The sequence below is a fragment of the Carassius carassius genome, chromosome 42 (assembly GCF_963082965.1).
Source record: "Carassius carassius chromosome 42, fCarCar2.1, whole genome shotgun sequence".
NCBI lineage: Eukaryota > Metazoa > Chordata > Actinopteri > Cypriniformes > Cyprinidae > Carassius > Carassius carassius.
In genome coordinates this window covers 21,906,271-21,930,517 of record NC_081796.1, presented here as the reverse complement: position 1 = coordinate 21,930,517, position 24,247 = coordinate 21,906,271, and the positions used below count along the sequence as shown (strand labels likewise).

At 36.3% G+C, this 24,247-nt stretch overlaps 1 protein-coding gene across 3 annotated transcripts in view; it reads right to left on the bottom strand.

The window, feature by feature from the left end:
* Window positions 1-218: 218 nt before the first annotated feature.
* LOC132124205 (phospholipid phosphatase-related protein type 5-like) overlaps window positions 219-24,247 on the bottom strand; it is a 54,502-nt gene continuing 30,473 nt past the window's right edge. For all 3 annotated transcript variants that reach the window (XM_059535117.1, XM_059535115.1, XM_059535116.1), the window contains 3 exons: window positions 13,068-13,244; window positions 8,966-9,100; window positions 219-764 (listed from right to left, as the gene is read on the bottom strand). In XM_059535117.1, coding sequence (XP_059391100.1) covers window positions 735-764; window positions 8,966-9,100; window positions 13,068-13,244 — 342 coding nt within the window. In that variant the 3' untranslated portion in view covers window positions 219-734. The remainder of the gene's footprint in view (window positions 765-8,965; window positions 9,101-13,067; window positions 13,245-24,247) is intronic.

Here is a 24,247-nt window from a genome sequence, read left to right as displayed (position 1 = left end):
GATATATAAAAATCACAAATATGATAAATAAAGCTGCAGTTATTAAATATAGCCAAATTTTAAGCAATAAAGTTGAAATAGTTTTTATTTTTTATTTTGAGATATTCACTCACTCATATAGTGAGATATAAACTCACAATTATTAGAAACGTTTCAGTTGTGAGTTACATAAGAGTCACAATTCAGAACTTAGTTACATTATGAAAATAGTGTCACAATTACCTTTTTTAACTCAGAAAGCAGAAAGAGGCTTCCATATGTTTGCACTCATTCAATGCAACCACTAAAAGTGAAAAATGTATATAGGAATAAACATTTTCTGCAATATATGAAGACTAAAAAAAACATCCATAACTACAAGTTAAGTCCAATTTGAAATCCATAGGTAGGTATTTGCATCAGCCAAACCTCTCAAATACAAACCCAGACACATACCCTCTCCACCTATGCGAGCAGCTGAGATATTCTGAGCTCTAGATGAAAGCTCGGTCTGCAAGAAAGCCAACAAAACCGGTCAGGGAAATGTAAAGTGCAGCTTCAGTCATAAGTTGCGTGATAGTAACAGTTATAAGTTGACAGGACCAATATTTCCACACACACAAAGCAAGGGCAGAGCGATCCAAAATGACACCATAGAGAATATGACCACTGCGCGAGCATTGAGCAGGGACTATCAGGACTGGACGGTAAACAGCGTGGATGTCCAATGTGTCTGCCACACCGGCGATTCAAGGTCACGTGATCTCAGCGAAGGCGATGTGATTCTGTTGACAGAGTGAGACAGAAAAAAAACTGTCAAACTTGAGCACATCAAACACATTAAATCTGCTTGGAAAACTCTTTGAGACAAACTGTTTCCATACAGGGTTTGAAGAGAAAAACATTTACACTTCAGACAAATGTGAAAACTAGCAGCAGCTGTTTAGCACTGTACCTAAAATCACTGCAAAATGTTTTTGCAGTAAGAACGCCTTTTTTATTTTTAATTAACCTCTTGAAATAGTAACATTAATGCTTACAACATGAACAAAATATTTGCCAATGGGGTAAGAAAAATAAACTAGAATACATTATTTAATTAAAAAAAAAAACATTATAAATATATTTAATGATTTCTTAATAATTTAAATAAAATTATTAAATTAGATATATTCACTAAAACAAGTCTTGATATCTTCTGAGATGCAATTTCTCTTGTTAAGTAAATCTTAAGGATGTTTACTGTATATATTTTAAGAGAAAAAAAGACCTATATAAAGAAAAACAAAGCCTTCATGTTACTTTTATTTTTTTGCAATTACACTCCCATTTCTTATGTTTTTGAAATAAGTCTCTTCTGCTCACAAAGGCTGCATTTTGTTTTAGCAAAAACACATTGTGAAATTTTTTATTATAACGGTTTTCTATTTTAGTATATTTGTGTAATTTATCACTGTAATACAAAGTTTTTTTTAATGCATTGTTGAAAGAAAAATTACATTATTAAACGTTTTACTCAAATTGTTATTTTTGTATATATTTTTTTCATTATTATTAAAAATGTTGTATTAAATTATACAAATACAAGCATTTCACTGAGTCCCAGAATTTAGGACTCCACACGATCACTTTAGAAATGCAATGAAATGCGTGCATGTGTGTGTGTGTGTATAAAGATGGATCATTTCTATCAGATATGATGGACTGTGTGACTCTGGTGGTCAAAACTTTATTATGAAATGCAATGCTTTGTTTCCTACACAGATATACATACAAATGGGCATTGAACGGGATTCTGCTGGAGGTGTAGCTGAATTTAGAGTGATTTAATAGCAGCTAAAGTATATGGCAGTGAAACTACAAGCTGCATTAGACAATTCATAAATAATACAGCCGGAAATGGAGTGAGTTCATCAGAGATTCAGCAAAAAAAAAAAAAAGCGCTCCGCAGGTCATATCGCTGATGATATCAGCAGAGAATATGGGGCAGATTTTGCCAAACAAATTATTTCTTGCTTCCAGTCACATTCCCCATGATCCTGCAGTCTTAATGATTTGAAGAGACAAAACAGAGATGTGGATTTTCCTCGCCTTGTCCTTCCACTTTCAACGGTGTTATGGTTTCTGACAGCAATCTGTCTGGGGGATATTTCAGCAGAAAGCAAAGTGGAATCGTCTGTCTTCTGTCCCAGAAACCTCACGGGACATTATTGCATCCAGACTTCATCTACAAGGATGGAGGGATATCACAAATAAATATCTTGAATCGGCACCCTTGACTAAAGAAGATTAGAATTTTTATTGGTGGAAAGAGCCCTCAATATCCTACACATTTCATTTGCTGCATTTCATTAAACCATCTGTGAACCAACATTCTTCCCAAACAGTTTTTTGCAGCTGAATAAGCAAACAAGAGCAACATTTAATCCCTCATATACTGCAGAGAGAAAATCAACACCAGAATTTGGGATTAAATGATTCTCTCGTTTACTTACTTGCAAGGTTGTGAAATGAATGCATAAATAAATATGTTTAAAGGGTCACAATTGCAGCTTAATTACAGTCTGACGGGGCTCAGCGGTGGCCTGTGGCTTAATTAAAAGCTGAACACAAGGTCTGACTCTCTGCCATGGAGGATAAAGGCTGCCTGGGTGCGCCTCAGGAACGGAGGATTTTTAAACGTTTCAAGTCTCTGAGGGCTTAGTAGTGCATTTTCGACTTCTGTTCGAGGTGCAGAAATGCTGATGGTTTTCAGGTCATCCAACTCAACACCAACATACTGAACACACATTCAGCTTATTTTAGATATTTAACAAGGAAAAAAAATATATCTATATTGACAAAAAAAAAAACCTGATAAAAATGAAAAAAAAAAAAAAAAAAAACTACAAGTTTAAGTTAAAACAAGGTGGAAACAGAAAACATTCAAACAAAAAATAAACTAAATATAAATAAAAACGGTATATACTATAATGTTGCATATAATTTACTCTATATAACTGGGATACATTAAAAAATGAAGGTAAATCATAAATAGTAAGCCAAGTGCAAATTATGAGTGGATGTACAGGATCTTAAAAAAAGTACTAAAAGTATTATTATTAATATTAATATAGTTGTTGAATACTTACAAAATATCACAATCATTATATTACAATAATAAATTATAAATAAGTAAAATTACAATGAAAAAGTACACATACACAATACAAAATAATCAATAATTATAATTTTTTTTACTGGAAGGTCAATCAATTGCACCCTAAAAAAATGGAAAATATATTTAAAGGTGCTTTATGAAGGATTGACACTGAGTGGTTTAACTAGGTATTGCAGAGCAAAATCTAAATATTGGAGAGGTTTTTTTTTTTTTTTTTACCCGGCCTCTCCTCCTCAGACTTGATGCACATGCAGGTTGCCAGATTGATGACACCAACAGGAACAAGCGCACTTGTCGATGAATGAAATTAAATACGTTGTGTTTTCCGCCAATTGGCAACCCGGAGTCCCAAAATACAGCTTGGTAAACTGTCAGTGGGTGGGTTTCACAAACCAAAACAGAGACTGACATTCCGGCCCGGAACGCACATTTTCAAAGGAGAATAACTGACTGTAGCTTTTTTTTTTTCAGATAAACAAGTATGTTAACTTAACATGTTTTACAAATATCTGCAAACCTATTATGGTGTTTTTAGTCAAAAAACACCTTTAAAAATCCAGCTTCCTGAAAGTCATCGGATAATCTGCCCATTCGCTGCCCATAAGTTCAGAAGAAAATGAGATGCAACCATGAAGACTGAACTGCACAGGACATGCAGATGGAGATGCCAAAGCTCTGGGTATGCTTTAATTAGGTACAGGTAATTGGTTTGTTCAGTTGAAATTAACATAATTGGGTTTTAATGGAGTGTCATTGTACTCCAGAGCTTTGGAAGCCTGAGCTCCTAACAAAGGTTTGCATACGTCACTTCCTGTTTGTTGTTGGCGGCTGTACTGCGTTTGAGCTCCGTCACTATATTCTTTTCATTGACTATTTTTAACTCAAAAATCAATTTTATACATCATCGTTTCCGTTTATATAACGTGTGAATATATCCTCTATTGTATTCTACAACAAAAACAATCAGAGCGCCTCGCTATTACTAGTTTTATTTTGATCTCCCGGGTCCGCTATTAGCTTTTAGCCCGTTAGCATCAGCGGCGTGGTTGCAGCTAACTGCGCTAACATTGCTAATACTCTATTCACACACATTACCACTGCTGTACTCACTGTTACTTGCTTTAATGGCGGATGAATGTCTCCACTCTGTGCAGCTCGAGCTCGAGGCCGTGGGAAAGCAGATTCGCGACCTGGAGGTGAGGCAGGCCCAGCTGAGAGAGCGGAGAGCCGCGCTGGAATCATCCCGGGCTGACGCTCACAAGTCCGGGGTAAGTATACAGCGATCTGCTAACAGTCCCAACACGTCTACTCCGTGTGTTTCTCTGCACAGGCCCGGTGCACCCAGGACGCGATCTTCCCAGATGTCCTTCACTGCGACGCCGGGACACCACGGACCCTGGGTGCATCCACAGCGGAGGACGCGAGCCGGGTCCCGGGCGACGACTTCTCCCCCTCCTGCCTTCGACATCTCCATCCGGAACCGCTTCGCTCCCCTCCGCAAGACAGGACGCGACGCTGTGATCATCGGAGACTCCATCGTCCGACACGTAAGTGCTATGTTAGCCGAAGGTAAAGTGCACACTCATTGTTTGCCTGGTGCTCGTGTTCTCGATGTTTCTGCGCAGATACCCGCGATCCTGAAGGTCGACGAGAGCCCCAGAGCGGTCGTGCTTCACGCCAGGGTTAACGACACCACGCTGCGGCAGACGGAGACGCTGAAGAGGGACTTCAGCAGCCTGATCGAGACGGTTTGCAGCACGACGCCCACGGCGACGATCGTCATGTCTGGACCACTGCCCACGTATCGACGAGGACACGAAAGGTTCAGTAGACTTTTTGCTTTAAATGAATGGTTGTTGTCATGGTGTAAAGAACAGAAACTGCTATTTGTTAATAACTGGAATCTTTTCTGGGAGCGTCCTAGGCTGTTTCGCGCTGATGGATTACACCCCAGCAGAATCGGAGCGGAGCTGCTCTCTGACAACATCTCCAGGACACTTCGCTCCATGTGACTACTAAGACAATTCTCTAATAACTATTATGATGACTTTTGTTCCACCCGCTTAAATGATAAAAGTACTTGTGCTGTAAAAACTATTAAGACTGTGTCTGTTCCCCGAATAGTGAGGTCAAAATATAATGTAGGATCTAGAAAAAATCTTATCGTAATTAAACCAGAAAAATGTAAAGTAAATGAACAAAAACAATTTTTAAAGTTTGGGCTCATAAATATTAGATCACTCACACCCAAAGCAGTTATTGTAAATGAAATGATCACAGAAAATAGTTTTGATGTACTCTGCTTGACTGAAACCTGGCTAAAACCAAATGATTATTTTGGTCTAAATGAGTCTACTCCACCAAACTACTGTTATAAGCATGAGCCCCGTCAGACTGGTCGTGGCGGAGGTGTTGCAACAATATATAGTGATATTCTCAATGTTACCCAGAAAACAGGATACAGGTTTAACTCTTTTGAAATACTTCTGCTAAATGTTACACTGTCAGACATGCAAAAGAAATCTAATGTATCTCTTGCTCTGGCTACTGTGTATAGACCACCAGGGCCGTATACAGAATTCCTAAAAGAATTTGCAGATTTCCTCTCAGACCTTCTAGTTACAGTTGATAAGGCGCTAATCATGGGAGATTTTAATATTCACGTTGATAACGCAAATGATACATTAGGACTTGTGTTTACTGACCTAATAAACTCCTTTGGAGTCAAGCAAAATGTCACCGGGCCCACTCATCGTTTTAATCATACACTAGATCTAATTATATCGCATGGAATTGATCTTACTGCTATAGATATTGTACCCCAAAGTGATGATATTACAGACCATTTCCTTGTATCGTGCATGCTGCGTATAACTGATATTAACTATATGTCTCAGCGTTATCGTCTGGGCAGAACTATTGTTCCAGCCACCAAAGACAGATTCGCAAATAACCTGCCTGATCTATCTCAACTGCTATTTGTACCCAAAAATACACATGAATTAGACGAAATTACTGACAACATGGGCACTATTTTCTCTAATACATTAGAAGCTGTTGCCCCCATCAAATTGAAAAAGGTTAGAGAAAAACGTACTGTGCCATGGTATAACAGTAATACTCACTCTCTCAAGAAAGTAACTCGTAGTCTTGAATGCAAATGAAGAAAAACTAACTTGGAAGTTTTTAAAATTGCATGGAAAAACAGTATGTCCAGGTATAGACAGGCTCTAAAAACTGCTAGGGCAGAGCATATCCACAAACTCATTGAAAATAACCAAAACAATCCAAGGTTTTTATTTAGCACAGTGGCTAAATTAACAAATTACCAGACGCCACCTGATTCAGATATTCCACCAACGTTAAATAGTAATGACTTTATGAATTTCTTCACTGATAAAATAGATAACATTAGAAATACAATAGCGAATGTAGATTCTACAGCGTCTAACACTTCAGTTTCATCCATCGCACCCAAAGATAAACTGCAGTGCTTTACAAATATAGGACAGGAAGAGCTAAATAAACTTATCACTGTATCTAAACCAACAACATGTTTATTAGATCCTGTACCCACTAAATTACTAAAAGAGCTGTTACCTGTAGCCGAAGAACCGCTTCTCAATATCATTAACTCGTCGTTATCTTTAGGTCACGTCCCAAAACCATTCAAGCTGGCGGTTATCAAGCCTCTTATTAAGAAACCAAAACTAGATCCTAGTGTACTGGCAAATTATAGGCCTATTTCAAATCTTCCATTTATGTCTAAAATTTTAGAAAAAGTTGTGTCTGCTCAATTGAGCACCTTCCTGCATAAAAATGATCTGTATGAAGAATTTCAGTCAGGTTTTAGGCCCCACCATAGCACAGAAACTGCACTTGTTAAAATTACAAATTACCTGCTTCTTGCGTCAGATCAAGGCTGCATCTCATTTCTAGTCTTACTTGATCTTAGTGCTGCGTTCGACACCATAGATCATGACATACTCATAGATCGATTACAAAACTATACAGGTATTCAAGGGCAGGCTCTAAGATGGTTTAGATCCTACCTGTCCGATCGCTACCATTTTGTTTACTTAAATGGGGTGTCATCTCATTTATCATCAGTAAAATATGGAGTGCCACAAGGATCCGTCCTAGGTCCCCTTCTATTTTCAATATACATGTTGCCCCTTGGTAATATTATTAGAAAATACGGAATTAGCTTCCACTGTTATGCTGATGATACTCAGCTATATATCTCAACGAGACCAGATGAAACTTCCAAATTATCTAAGCTAACAGAGTGTGTTAAAAATGTAAAAGATTGGATGACAAATAATTTTCTCCAATTAAATTCGGATAAGACAGAGATATTAATTATTGGACCAAAAACACCACACATAATTTTGTAGATTACAATCTGCAACTAGACGGATGTACTGTTACTTCCTCTACAGTCAGAAATCTGGGTGTTATATTGGACAGCAAATTGTCTTTTGAAAATCATATTTCCAATGTTACAAAAACCGCATTCTTCCATCTTAGAAACATTGCCAAGCTACGAAACATGTTATCTGTTTCTGATGCAGAAAAGCTAGTTCATGCTTTCATGACCTCTAGACTGGACTATTGTAATGCACTTCTGGGTGGTTGTCCTGCTTCGTCAATAAACAAGCTACAGGTAGTCCAAAATGCAGCAGCTAGAGTCCTTACCAGGTCAAGAAGATATGATCATATTACCCCAATTTTACAGTCCCTGCACTGGCTACCTATTAAGTTCCGTATCAGTTACAAATTATCATTACTTACCTATAAGGCCCTAAATGGTTTAGCTCCTGTGTACCTAACCAGCCTTCTACCACGCTACAATCCATCACGCACCCTAAGGTCACAAAACGCTGGACTTTTGGTAGTTCCTAGGATAGCAAAGTCCACTAAAGGAGGTAGAGCTTTTTCACATTTGGCTCCCAAACTCTGGAATAGCCTTCCTGATAATGTTCGGGGTTCAGACACACTGTCTCTGTTTAAATCTAGATTAAAAACGCATCTCTTTCGCCAAGCATTCGAATAATGTATCTCTTAAATTGTGAGTGTAGTTGCATCTGCATTTTTATTCTTTAGCTTGGGTTAAACTAATTTTACTTTGTTGGATCAGCAGCTATGCTAATGATGTCTCTATTTTGTTTCTATGTTTTGCCACGGGATTTACACAAGCTCCAGTCTGGATCCAGAACACCTGAGAAGAGATGATGCTGACCCTCAGAGGACCCCAGATGATGCTAACCTTGAATCAACAAACAGAACTAACAATTATTGCTACATGTGTGACTGCATCATATAATTACTATTAATTAATAATATTGATAGTTCATCATCTAGCTGACTACGTCTTGTATTATTATTATTATTTTTATTTTTCTAAAATCCTGTCAAACGTGCACAAACTACTAGCTACTACTAAATATTGTAGAAACATAATTTTCTGTAAAGTTGCTTTGTAACGATTTGTATTGTAAAAAGCGCTATACAAATAAACTTGAATTGAATTGAATACGTTTATTGCCTTGTGTTCTGGAGGTGTGATCCAGCTAAATAAACTCAGGAGATGGCCTTTCAGAGAGCGGGACGGAGACAACTCATCATCCATTCTCTGTTCTGTCACCTGAGGGACAGGTGCGCACGGATACACAATCTTGTTGATGCGAGCGCACAAACTGACACAGTTAGGACCCTTGAGAGCTGGTTCAACACTCTGCACACAGGGCATGTACCATGTGACAGTTCATTTGACAGCATGGTTGCACAGATATCAAGTGTGTTTTTGTCCACTGTGCTCTGTACCTGTGAAGCGATGTACTTCTCCAGCGGACTCTCAACCCTAGGTGAGCTGACCATCGGATTGCTGCTCAGGTGGTCCTGTGGGGGATCCTCATTCAGTAGTTGTTTGCCTTTGAAGTTATGAACCACACACACCACCTGAAAACATGAAAAATGTAACATTATTTAAAGGGATAAATCACCTGAAATGTTGGTATCCAAACATTGGCTGGTAGCTTTTGGCCGACCAATATTGGTTTTTTGAAAGCTGTTGCCAATACCGTAGAGAGCAAAATTGTCTGTTATATCGGCCTTGGTGATATATCGGTTGACCACTACTGGTACACACTGACTTCCATAGTATTTGTTTTCTAAACTGTGGAAGTCAGTGGCTACCAGCAACTGTTTGGTTACCAACATTCTTCAAAATATCTTCTTCAGTGTTCAACAGAAGAAACAAAAACAACCTGAGGGTGAGGGAATGCTGACAGAATTTTTTTTTTTTGACAATACAGCTGCACTGTCAATGGAGCGGATAATATTAAATCACACAGACTTAATACAAAGCTACTGTGTAGTCACAGTAGGAAGAGAGGAGAGTGAAATAACAGTAATATTGTTAGCAGCCATATGAGAGTCCTCGACCCGTAAAGAAGAACACAGCTACCATGCATAACTGTTCCCATTTAGATTAGAAAGACAGACAGAATGACAGATAGATAGAAAGAATGATAAAATGATAGAGAGAGACAGACAGATAGAAAAAGTCTGTGTTTTGTTTGCAAAGCTTGCTGTATATAATTCTCCAATCCAAAGGTGTATTTGTATGTTGCTGAATGTCCACCTTTTCTGACTCCTGTGCAAAATCTTTTGATGCTATTAATAAAAAGCTCCAACACAGCAGCCAAGGGCCAAAGTAGGTCACATATTCTGTTGGCAGTTTTTTATTCATGCGTCATATATGCAGCTTCTGGATCTCCAGCTGAACAGAGGATGTTTGAATCACTAACCCATCGTGGTGTAAATGAGCCCGATATCTTAAAGAGCGGACTCCTTACGCAATGAGAAACCTTAGCACATGCAATTTCAATAATTGGAGCATGTCAGATAATCACCTGGCTTTTTGTGTGCTTCCTCCAACAAAACGGCACCTAAATACTTTCATAAATCACAATTCTAGTCGCCAAAATGGATTCGTAATGGCCTGGCAGCAGGTCTAAACACTTGTCTGACCCTCAAGACCAGAGGCTGATAAGCTAGCGATATGAACAATGGAACAGAATACATGACTGCAATTTTACATTTGCTCAAAAAAAATCTGCATGGATGGATGATGGAACTATAGAACAACAACAATCCACAATAGACAGATAGATCAGAAGATAGAATGATATATATATATATATATATATATATATAGAGAGAGAGAGAGAGAGAGATAGAATGATAGATAGATAAATAGAACGATAGATAGAACGATAGATAGAACGATAGATAGAACGATAGATAGAACGATAGATAGATAGATAGAACGATAGATAGATAGATAGATAGATAGATAGATAGATAGATAGATAGATAGATAGATAGATCAAACAGCTGAAGTCAATCAAATCATCATTAAAGAGCTCAGTCTGACAGTTCATTACTAGATACATTTCTGCGAGATCACTCAGGAATACTTTTCTTTAAACTATCTAGTGTTTTTAAACTATTTAGTTCACTCTCTGATCGTTTATGAAATCACAAGGGGAAAAAATCACTCGACAAAGAGTCTTTTGTCACAAAATCTTCAACTGAAATGACACCAAAACTTTGCCATTAGGATATCACAGCTCTCTAACATTATCCTTTTTGACTGTGTGGTCAAGAAATAGTCTTCGTGGCTCCATCGCTTGTGGGCATTTCTGTCCCAATGAGGCCTACATCAGAACAATCTTTTTATCTGTTCTACTGGGACTATTATCTTTCATCCTAAAATCTGGCCTTATCTGCACATTGGGCTGGAGGCTGTCATAAAGAAAACACATCTGAATTCTTAAACATTAATTACATGCAGTGGACTCACTTATTAGCTGTGCTTGCTAAGGCAAACATCACTATAACTATTTCTCATACTCAAAGTAGCCCTAAGTTTAGCAAGACTAGAAAACATCTTGCAAAAGCTGAAAAGGAATTTAATCTAAGCATCAAATTTGTGTGCACTAATGGTTCAAAAGTTTGGGATCAGCAATACTTTTAAATGTTTTTAAGTCTCTTATGCTCACCAAGGATGCATTCATTTGATCAAAAACACAGTAAAAGTGTTATATTATAAAACATTACAATATGTAAAAAAAAAAATCATACATTTTATTATCAAAAAAATGGTAATACATTTTATGCATTAAAATTTTTAATAATTTATAATGAAAAATATGAATACATTAATTTATCACTGAAAACAAGTCTAATATATGTTACGAAGCAATTCCACTTAAGTATATCTTAATAATGCTTACTGAAAAATAAGATTAAAATATTAAAGAAAAAGGTGTTACTTAAAAAAAAAGAAAAAAAGAAAATATGTTACCTTTCAAAGGTCTGCAGAAAATAAAATATTTTTTGAAAGAAGACATAAGGCTGCATTTATTTGATCAAAGTAAAACACACTAACAGTAACATTGTGAAGTTTTCTGTTTTAATATATTTAAAGAAGTGATTTATTTCTCTGATGGCAAAGCTAAATTTTCAGCATCATTACTCCAGTCTTTAATGTCACAATATTCTTCAGAAATCATTCTAACAGCTGATTTACTGATCAAGAAACATTTCATATTATTATCAATATTGAAAACAGTTGTGCTGCTTAATATTTTTGTGGAAACTTATACAAGTTTTCAGGATTCTTTGATAAATAGAAAGTTCAAATAAACTATTTAAAATAGATTTTTTTTTGTAACATAAATGTCTTTACTGTTAATTTTGATCAATTTTTCTGCATCCTGGCAGTATAAAAAGCATTACATTTTTACCGAACCTTTCTAACTGTAGTAACTTTCCACACAGTCATTCCACTGTGGAAAGTCAACTTAATTAGCAGCTAGCATAAAAAATAAAAAAAAATCCTATTCCAGTGTTATTCTGCTGCATGTGCCAAGAACCAGTCTTTCCAGAGGTTTCTGCATGCTCAGGGTGGTGGAGAGAGCTTGGGTTTTGGAGCATTATATGCTGAATTTACCACACGAGAGGGTGAATTTCATGGATTTCCTTTCATTGCTACCATTTAGTCTTAAAATGTGGCATTCTTTCTAAACTTTGGCGTATAGATTCAACCATCAATTTGATTCTACAAGCTGAAGTCCAGAAAGTCCCTACAGAAACTAAATATATACCTGCAGTTCAGCAAAGCAAGAGACATTGTGTCTCCACAAATGCATTAGCTTCTGCTCTCATCTCCTGTGCCCTGAGAGGAAACCTGCATCATGATGTGTCCAGATGTGGGTGGTGGCATGAGGGTGAAATCCATCTTCCTGCATTTGGCAGCTCTTCTACACAACACAATTAGCTTTAAAGGAATAAGAGGCCTGGAGCAGAGGTTCTGGATGTTGGCATGAGCTTAGCTGTCCTCTAGAATGTCATTATATGAGCGGTTCTTCTACTTCGCTTCCACCAGCCAACACAATCCTTTCTCTATCCTGTTATCCTTGCTAGATGAGCTACATGTAATTTGCTCTGGACTTCGACCATTTAACTCCACATTTGTCGCTAGTGCTAGTTTTCAAAAAAAAAAAAAATCTGTCATCGTTTACTCACCCTGATAGTTTGCTTGTCACAAAACTACTGTACAGCATCACAAGACTTACATGAGAAGGATTCTTATACATTTTTACCAATGAGTTTCTATGGATTTTCTATTTGTTTATTAATTTAAAGTATTTATAAAAAGAAATTCACATTTTCATGACATATTAGCTATTAGCTATCAGTGTTGTTAATGTTAACTAAATAAAAAAAAAATACTTTAAATCAAATTAATAATGTAATTAAAATGACATTAACATTCCCTGATATTTCCCTTTTCCATGGAGCCCTAAATACAGTCTAGTGCACAAATGGCCCAAAAGAAATATACAACAAAACTTACTAGAAATGTGGCGATGGCCACACCGATGATAAAGCCGGCAATGACGTCAGACCAGTGATTACGATACTCCGCCACCCTGTTAATACCAGTTAGAAAAGCCAGGCACATCAGGCCCAAAGACATGACTGGTTTAGCCAGACGAGTTCCTTTGGCTTTCACTGTAAATGTGATGTACATCTGAAATCAGAGAGAAAGAAAGTAACAGTTTTTTACTGGTTGGATAGACATCTAGTCATTAAAATAAGTTGTAAATATCCGCCAAAATGCATAGCAATCCGAGCTCACAAACCTCATGACATAAACCTTTCACACCTCAAACCAAACTATATCAACACACAGAGACTCAAGAACTCCACAATCATGGATGCAAACGAACTCCAATTGCCATATAGGGCAAAACGAGCATAAACACAGTGACAGAAAGCACCTTAGCAGCCTACTGTTGTTATGGTTACATCCTCAGGTGAACTTGACTTGTTTGCGAGCATCTATTTGTGACTAACTTACAATCTAACTTCTGTTACTGATAGTTCAAAAAAGAAAAAAAGAGTTGTTGAAACATTCATAATGTCATATGTAGAATTACTGTAAAACTGCTTTGTTAATATAAAAGGCCTCCTCAAGTATTCAGACATATCAGATGGAAAAAGAGGGGAATAACACAACAAGCAGAATGGTTTCAAAACTTAAAAATTAAGGTTATTTAAGGTTTCCATGGTTCCATGACCTCTATCATTCATAGAACATTCTACTCCACAAAAGTTTCTTTATAGTACAAAAAGCTCTTTAGATGTTTTAAAAAGACATTATTTGGACTAAGAAAAACTGAAAACTGAAAGGAAACCAAAAAAGGCTCTTCCATGGCAATTCCTGTGAAGGCTACCTTGAAAACATTTATTTTTAAGTGTACAGGGTCCATTAGCAAATTTGCATGTTTGGAGGTTGAGAATACAGAGATTTTAGGATGTGAAGATGGCTTCACTGAAAAGTTGTTCACTCAAGTCGTTCCAAACCTATGTTTCTTTCTTCTGTTGAATTCAAAAAGGCATTTTAAAGAATGTTGGTATCCAAACAGGTAGCCAAGTCAATGGTTACCAAGATTCTTCAAAATATCTTCATTTGTGCTCAACAGAATAAAGAAACTCTGGCTTGGAACAACTTGAGGTTGAGTAACTGATATCAGAATTTTCATTTTTAGTTGAACTATGCCTTTAATGGATGAAATGGATATACTGTACATGTAGGCATGTCACTGTGTGTGTGAGTGTGTATGCTCTCAGGGAGGCTCATAAGCCAGTGAACAGTTATCCATCACTCATTTAGATCAGTCAGTTAAAGACGGAGTGACCAAAACAGGCCTATCCATCCAGAGAGAGATTTGTGTTGTGACTTTGTAAGTCACGTCATTGCAAGTGAATGAGAAAATGTGGACAAATGTGGGACAGTCCTGCCGACTCATTCTGGTGTATGCATGTGTGTCAGCACTGAAGGTCGTAGATAATCAACCATCCCTCCTGAGCAAATGCCACACAAAGACAGTAATTGTTACCTTGCACGAGTCGGAGACGCTACAGTGCAGTCTCGCGCTTTCAGTGTCTCTCTTGGATTCAAAGGTCATTGTCACATTGTGACCTGATTTTATTCTGTCTGCAGGAGTTGGGGTGAGCAGGCATTTTTGGTGTCCTCAAATCTCAGTATGACTGTGTATTTTGGGAGGATATAAACCAGAAAGATCAGACAAATTAATGCAGACTCAAATCTCATACAAAATACAGTTAATGCACTTTCAATTAATGTGTATGTGGCAAGGCATTCTGGAGGTTTTAAAAACAGGAATATGAAGGTTTTTACAGTATTTACACTATTTATTTTAGCAGTCCTTTGTCGTCATCTAATGCTCACTTTCAACTCTTAACTAATATTTAAAAACACAAAGAATTTAATAACAATGCTAATTAAATATAATCTTTATAAAATCTCAAAATTAATATCACATAGCATACATTATAATATTGTGATGCCTAACTTAACTTGTAGCATGTAACATGATTGATTTTCAGTATTAAGTATTTTATTTTTAATCTATTTGTACAAAACTATATAGAATTTTTATATCAGCCAGCTTTGGGGTCTGTTATATTAAAACAAAAATTAAAATGAAGTTTCTTATGCTCATCCAGACTGCATTTCTTTGATAAAAATACAGTAAATATGTGAAGTAGTGCTCAAGAAATGCTGCTTAATATTACATTAAAATTCAGGATTCTTTTATAAATAAAAAGCTAAAAAAACTGCATTTATTTGAAATATATTTTTTTTGCAACAATGTAAAAGTCTTTAATGTCCATTTTGATATATTTAGTGCACTCTTTTCTGCATAAAATTATACATTTCTTAAAAAAAAAAAAAAAATTGGTACTAACCCCAAACTTTTAAATGCTACCGTAATTTAATAACAGTGTATTCCTATTTTATCTGTTTCACTTAGGAGTATGTCAGACTACAAAAATAAAATGGGTTGTGATTATTGTTGCATGTCGACTTTTCCTGTATCCTACATTTTGCATGTGCGATTCAGGAGTTGGTTGAGTCCTCAGTCACCTGCCTTTAGTGCTTCTGTCAAAAACCATGTAGTCTTTTCGAACGAGACAAAAGGTCATCTCACAGGTCAAGGGCAAAGCGGCAGAGAGTAAGTTGTCAAAATATCAATTTTACACACTGTTGCACAGCAGTGAAGTTCTTTCCTGAGTGATTCTGTGTGTCCTTCCTGTCAGGCAGAGTGGGCATTGGCTGTGATATGCTTTAACTAACATCATCTAAAAGCCTAAAATACATTTTTATTGTATTTGTGACATCTCTCAGGATTCAGGATTGATAACATCACATTATCTGTTCAAATACTTTTTCAAACTCTCTCAGTTTGCCTTAGTTTTTGGAAAGTCATCTCCCACGGGAGTCTGACAAAGTCATTAAACTCTGAAAATGGACTGACTTACGATATCCTGCCAACTATTCTGACTTCATTTGCCACCTCATTCTTCAAACCTGAATTGTTAATGTTTGTTTGCCGTTTTTTTTTTTTCAAAAACTAGTGAGCTGCTCCCCCTTAAGACTGCAGACTCATACGTGAAAGACCAATTGAAAGTCTCTTTATTACTTAAATGAAGTGAGACCAAAATGTCCAAAATCGACAGAAAAAACTATAGTTAAATACCATACATCAATGCAGCAAAAATGGTAACATAAATTTAGCATGTTCAGCTCAAAGATTCTTGACTATTCCCCAAAAATTTAAGGGTGTTAGGTTTAGCACCTAATGCAAGTAGAAACAATATAAACAATACACAAATATTGGGGAAAATAATCAATTTTATATATACAAAACTGTTCAAAAGTTAGATTCTGGTTTTTGTAAAAAAACAAAAAAAAACAAAACAAAGGAATTCTGCAAGGATGCATTAAATTAATCAGAAGTGACAGTAAAGAAATGTACAATGTTACAAAAGTTATTTCAAATAAATATGAATGTATTCATTAATATCTATACATTTTAATTTTTTTTAAGCATTCTTGAGCGCCAAATCATAACATTTGTATGAATATATTAACAGTTGTAATAAAAGTTGTAATAATATTTCACAATAATACTGTTGTAGTGCATATTTGATCAAATAAATGCTGTCTTGGCAAACAAAAAAGACGTCTTTGAAAATATAAAACAAAAATCTTACTTTTGAACGGTTGTGTATATGTTTTTATTTTAGATATTTTTAATCACTACGTATCAGTACTAAATTAAAAATATTCATAATTATGATTTCTCTCAATAGCTCAATTTTTCAATAATGCATTCTGCATGAACTTAAAACTGCTTGAAGCTGTTAAACATTATTACACACAAACTATTTTATCAATGTAACAAACTAAATCAGCCTTCACCAAAAACAACAACAACAACAACTGCAGTCACATATTCAATAGGCTCTAATTAATCATGAATTTAGCTAACTATTGATTCTGCAGAACATACATGCTAAAAGAACATCTCCATAATTCAAGACCTAGTGTCCTTACAAAGCAGGACTGATCGGCTCGTTGGATTGGAAAAACATGTCTGTTCAAAGACACCTTGCAGGAAGTCAAAAATTCTAAGTTCTCTGAGACGTTAGAGCATCGGTTCTCAATTCCAGTCCTCACGACCCCCTGCTCTCAAATAACCAGCTCATTAGAAGTGAGCTCCGTGCATGAACTGTGTTCCCATTGACATGGTCCCTACACAGTGTCCATTGCTCCCTACTTCCTGAGCAGGGTAAATCTGTTTTAGTTTACTTCACTTCAGGACATTCATTCACGAATTTGCACTGCACAATGCCTTCACACACGGTCAAGTGTGAAATTATATACCTAGGTAAATAAATACAATTTAAATTCACATATGAGAAAAGTCCTCACACAAACTTTACAGGTACAATGACATCAAACCTTTTCACACCAATCCAACTATCATTTCCTTTCTCATCGGCAATACTTACATTCTGAAACATGCTGCTGAAAGTTACCACTTTTTCTACTGCAAAAAGTATTTGCCACAAAGGACAAATGTGTTCATTCTATAGTGCTTTGTGTCACATCGGTACTCGATCAGGCTATGGGCAGAATCCAAATGAAGCCCCTGTGAATTTGCATCTGCATTTCAAATGCAGCCTTGCATTGTGCCATCTCTCCTGGATGTACTCAAGATACAGTAAGCATCCTTCATGATGATCACTATAAGACGCAGAGATATACATATCAATGATTTGCACTAGCCATTAAAAATCCAAACCAAGTAGTGCTTGCTATAAGAAGAGCCGAATCACCTTCATATGCCTTCTGTATTTAAACATCAGCTTAAAGTCAAAAGCAGATTGACGGTTGTCAATCTACATCACATTCATTAACGGCAGTAAGTGTGAAAAGCAGAAGAGGATGTGCTTTGAAAATCCTTCTTGAAGAACTTCAGAACTAATGACTTTCCAAGAACGGCCAAATAACATGACAGGGTCCAAGTTACTTAAACATTAGGGTTGTGCCGATAGATAATAGTATCGTGTATCGGCGACAGTCCGAAATATCGATGATAGCAGATGCCTTTGTCGATAGTCAAGACAATATTAGGCTCATTCTCCTATTAATATATTAAATTATAATATTAAAAATAATAATTATTTTTTTATTATTTATAAGGCGGCCTATTATAATTCGGCTATCAAATTGCCCAGCTATTTCACTTCAGCACCGCATTTCACACACACGAGTGCAAATGAGGATTAGAGCCGTGAAGGGGTCTCCAACCACAAACAGACGTACATCGTCTGCAGACATAAGGTAATTCATTGCACTTTAACAAGTAATCTGAACGGTCTATATATATGTGCAATATTTTAAACAAGCCCTCACTAACAGAGTTTAATGCCACATTTATGTTAGAATCCATCTCATTCTTGTTTCTGTGGCGGTGTGTCAGGCTCATCATGGGGTGCACGGTCCGGAGTGCTATATGACTGATGCATCAGTGCAATTCAACTTTACTCCAAATATATCAACTAACCTGTTTAAATAGTTTATATTTAACGTGTTCGTTTATGTCCAATATTAGTGTTAATCCGTTGGACTTTAAATTAAATCTACTATTGATTTTCACCGTTGACTGATTTTGCCGAACATTTGGACTGATAACTTATATATATATATATAATGTAGGATCTAGAAAAAATCTTATCGTAATTAAACCAGAAAAATGTAAAGTAAATGAACAAAAACTATTTTTAAAGTTTGGGCTCATAAATATTAGATCACTCACACCCAAAGCAGTTATTGTAAATGAAATGATCACAGAAAATAGTTTTGATGTACTCTGCTTGACTGAAACCTGGCTAAAACCAAATTATTATTTTGGTCTAAATGAGTCTACTCCACCAAACTACTGTTATAAGCATGAGCCCCGTCAGACTGGTCGTGGAGGAGGTGTTGCAACAATATATAGTGATATTCTCAATGTTACCCAGAAAACAGGATACAGGTTTAACTCTTTTGAAATACTTCTGCTAAATGTTACACTGTCAGACATGCAAAAGAAATCTAATGTATCTCTTGCTCTGGCTACTGTGTATAGACCACCAGGGCCGTATACAGAATTCCTAAAAGAATTTGCAGATTTCCTCTCAGACCTTCTAGTTACATTTGATAAGGCGCTAATCATGGAGGATTTTAATATTCACGTTGATAACGCAAATGATACATTAGGACTTGCGTTTACTGACCTAATAAACTCCTTTGGAGTCAAGCAAAATGTCACCGGGCCCACTCATCGTTTTAATCATACACTAGATCTAATTATATCGCATGGAATCGATCTTACTGCTATAGATATTGTACCCCAAAGTGATGATATTACAGACCATTTCCTTGTATCGTGCATGCTGCGTATAACTGATATTAACTATATGTCTCAGCGTTATCGTCTGGGCAGAACTATTGTTCCAGCCACCAAAGACAGATTCGCAAATAACCTGCCTGACCTATCTCAACTGCTATTTGTACCCAAAAATACACATGAATTAGACGAAATTACTGACAACATGGGCACTATTTTCTCTAATACATTAGAAGCTGTTGCCCCCATCAAATTGAAAAAGGTTAGAGAAAAACGTACTGTGCCATGGTATAACAGTAATACTCACTCTCTCAAGAAAGTAACTCGTAGTCTTGAACGCAAATGGAGAAAAACTAACTTGGAAGTTTTTAAAATTGCATGGAAAAACAGTATGTCCAGCTATAGACAGGCTCTAAAAACTGCTAAGGCAGAGCATATCCACAAACTCATTGAAAATAACCAAAACAATCCAAGGTTTTTATTTAGCACAGTGGCTAAATTAACAAATTACCAGACGCCACCTGATTCAAATATTCCACCAACGTTAAATAGTAATGACTTTATGAATTTCTTCGCTGATAAAATAGATAACATTAGAAATACAATAGTGAATGTAGATTCTACAGCGTCTAACACTTCAGTTTCATCCATCGCACCCAAAGATAAACTGCAGTGCTTTACAAATATAGGACAGGAAGAGCTAAATAAACTTATCACTGTATCTAAACCAACAACATGTTTATTAGATCCTATACCCACTAAATTACTAAAAGAGCTGTTACCTGTAGCCGAAGAACCGCTTCTCAATATCATTAACTCGTCGTTATCTTTAGGTCACGTCCCAAAACCATTCAAGCTGGCGGTTATCAAGCCTCTTATTAAGAAACCAAAACTAGATCCTAGTGTACTGGCAAATTATAGGCCTATTTCAAATCTTCCATTTATGTCTAAAATTTTAGAAAAAGTTGTGTCTGCTCAATTGAGCACCTTCCTGCAAAAAAATGATCTGTATGAAGAATTTCAGTCAGGTTTCAGGCCCCACCATAGCACAGAAACTGCACTTGTTAAAATTACAAATGACCTGCTTCTTGCGTCAGATCAAGGCTGCATCTCATTTCTAGTCTTACTTGATCTTAGTGCTGCGTTCGACACCATAGATCATGACATACTCATAGATCGATTACAAAACTATACAGGTATTCAAGGGCAGGCTCTAAGATGGTTTAGATCCTACCTGTCCGATCGCTACCATTTTGTTTACTTAAATGGGGTGTCATCTCATTTATCATCAGTAAAATATGGAGTGCCACAAGGATCCGTCCTAGGTCCCCTTCTATTTTCAATATACATGTTGCCCCTTGGTAATATTATTAGAAAATACGGAATTAGCTTCCACTGTTATGCTGATGATACTCAGCTATATATCTCAACGAGACCAGATGAAACTTCCCAATTATCTAAGCTAACAGAGTGTGTTAAAAATGTAAAAGATTGGATGACAAATAATTTTCTCCAATTAAATTCGGATAAGACAGAGATATTAATTATTGGACCAAAAAACACCACACAGAATCTTGTAGATTACAATCTGCAACTAGACGGATGTACTGTTACTTCCTCTACAGTCAGAAATCTGGGTGTTATATTAGACAGCAATTTGTCTTTTGAAAATCATATTTACAATGTTACAAAAACTGCATTCTTCCATCTTAGAAACATTGCCAAGCTACGAAACATGTTATCTGTTTCTGATGCAGAAAAGCTTGTTCATGTATTCATGACCTCTAGACTGGACTATTGTAATGCACTTCTGGGTGGTTGTCCTGCTTCGTCAATAAACAAGCTACAGGTAGTCCAAAATGCAGCAGCTAGAGTCCTTACCAGGTCAAGAAAATATGATCATATTACCCCAATTTTACAGTCTCTGCACTGGCTACCTATTAAGTTCCGTATCAGTTACAAATTATCATTACTTACCTATAAGGCCCTAAATGGTTTAGCTCCTGTGTACCTAACCAGCCTTCTACCACGCTACAATCCATCACGCACCCTAAGGTCACAAAACGCTGGACTTTTGGTAGTTCCTAGGATAGCAAAGTCCACTAAAGGAGGTAGAGCTTTTTCACATTTGGCTCCCAAACTCTGGAATAGCCTTCCTGATAATGTTCGGGGTTCAGACACACTCTCTCTGTTTAAATCTAGATTAAAAACGCATCTCTTTCACCAAGCATTCGAATAATGTATCTCTTAAATTGTGAGTGTAGTTGCATCTGCATTTTTATTCTTTAGCTTGGGTTAAACTAATTTTACTTTGTTGGATCAGCAGCTATGCTAATGATGTCTCTATTTTGTTTCTATGTTTTGCCACGGGATTTACATCCCTTGGTAACTAGGAATTACACAAGCTCCAGTCTGGATCCAGAACACCTGAGAAGAGATGATGCTGACCCTCAGAGGACCCCAGATGATCCTAACCTTGAATCAACAAACAGAACTAACAATTATTGCTACATGTGTGACTGCATCATATAATTACTATTAATTAATAATATTGATAGTTCATCATCTAGCTGACTACGTCTTGTATTATTATTATTATTTTTATTTTTCTAAAATCCTGTCAAACGTGCACAAACTACTAGCTACTACTAAATATTGTAGAAACATAATTTTCTGTAAAGTTGCTTTGTAACGATTTGTATTGTAAAAAGCGCTATACAAATAAACTTGAATTGAATTGAATTGAATAACTTACGTTCCCAGCATGTTGCGTCCGACTATATATGAACTAGCTGTTTTAAATACAGTATTTTATATTTAACGTTAGTTTATCAATGTAAATGTTATCAATGTAAAAATTTATATAACATTAAAATATTATATTAAAGGCAGGGTAGGTAAAAAATTTATAAACAACTTTCTTCCAAATTTGTTTAAACTTTCTATATATATCAATGCATAATTAAAATGTAAATACTCTGATAAAAAGAGTATAAAAATCGAGTGGCTCTAGACCGTTTAATCTGTATTAAACACAGCTCATTATTTCCATTCGGGACGAAACATAGGATTGGCTTAGGCGACTGTCACTCTCTCGCAACCATGGCAACCACCCTTTTGCCACACATGACCTGCCCACTTGCGCGAGCACGTTTGATTTGAGGAATTCAAGAGGCACGGATCCTAGGAATACCAAAACAATGGCAGAAAAACAGCAAGCAAAATTAACAGTTCCGGCCTATGCAGTTAGTGAAGGCAAACCAGGCAAAAAAAGGAAGACAGTAACAGTACAAGAAAAGGCAATGAACAAAAAGTCTTTGGATAAACAAAGAAATAAAACGCGAGTTAATATCGGCTTGGCTTTCCAGCGATGGCGAGAACTGAGGGAACTCAAGGGGCTGAAAAGTGACTCCTTCATGGCTTTATTTCTGCTGGACAGGTAAATCTTTCTTTTTGTATTTTGATCATACATATTTTTTTGTTTATTTTTTCATGAAGCATGTGTCATTAGCACACGTAGCTGCGTAATATAGCTAACATAACATTACTTAGCGAGCCGTAGTAGAGGCTTTGGAAGGAGCCCAGAAGGGAGGGGGTGGAGTGAATGGAAATAATAAGCTGTCTTTAAAACAGTCGTGAGAGGTCTACAGACACTCGATTTTTATACTTTCTTTTTCAGAGTACTTACATTTTAATTATGTATTGATATATAAATAAAGTTTAAACAAATTTGGAAAAAAAGTTTTTTATACATTTTTTACCTACCCTGCCTTTAACAAGACAATGCAGAACATCAAGACGTCTACCTGCATGTGTATAGCATTGCTTTAAAAAGGGATAAATTTAAAGACTTTTTCAAGGAAGTTTTATCATGGAAACAGTGTAACAGCTAAAGCCCAGTATGTTAATTAATCCATAATGACTAAAAATATCAAAACTAAACAAAGAAAAAAATCTTGGTGTTTTAAATAGGGATATATTTAAAGAAAACTTTTCCATGGCTTTACCATGGAAACAGGCTAACAGCTTAAGCAAAAAATGTTAATTAAACCATCATACACACAACCCGCGCAGCATCATAGAATGTCTATGAACAGATTCACGCCCACTTTTAGGGGAAAACAAACCGCCATACAAGTATTGGATCAAGGAAGTGGACTAACCTTACAACATGCCAAAGAGTTGTTGTGTGGTTGGGTGCACCAATAATGTTTGTAAAACCCCAAATGTGAAGTTCATGGCTACCTGCCATCATCATCCATATCTTGCTGTTATGGAAATCATGAATTACGTATGATGCTAATCGAAAGCTAAGCAGGGCTAGTTGTATGGCTGGACAGAAAAGTGCACCCCGTACTCTAAATATAAAGACATAATATATACACATTTAAAAGATGTTTACTTTCAAATATGAATTAAAATCATTCACTGGCGTACCTGGTGACTCAATGAGGTACGAGTAAATGTCCGGGTAAGACTCTGGCCATTGGGTGGGGTTGTTACACCAATTTGACACTGGGAGAATGAAGGGATGTGTTTTTAAATTGACCAAATTAAGTTGTGGATGTATCTTTCACACTCTGTGGCAGGATGGTTAGACATATAGTTACCTGACATGTTTAGTCTTAGGGATTTCTTAAGTTATTCACGCAGGCCGGCTGTGTATGGACTTTGTACCGCTATTTTGTATGGAAGTTTATGGGAAATCTAGTTTATTTTCCCCTAAAAAGGGGCGGTTACGAAATTGACAGTTACGTTCCCGTAG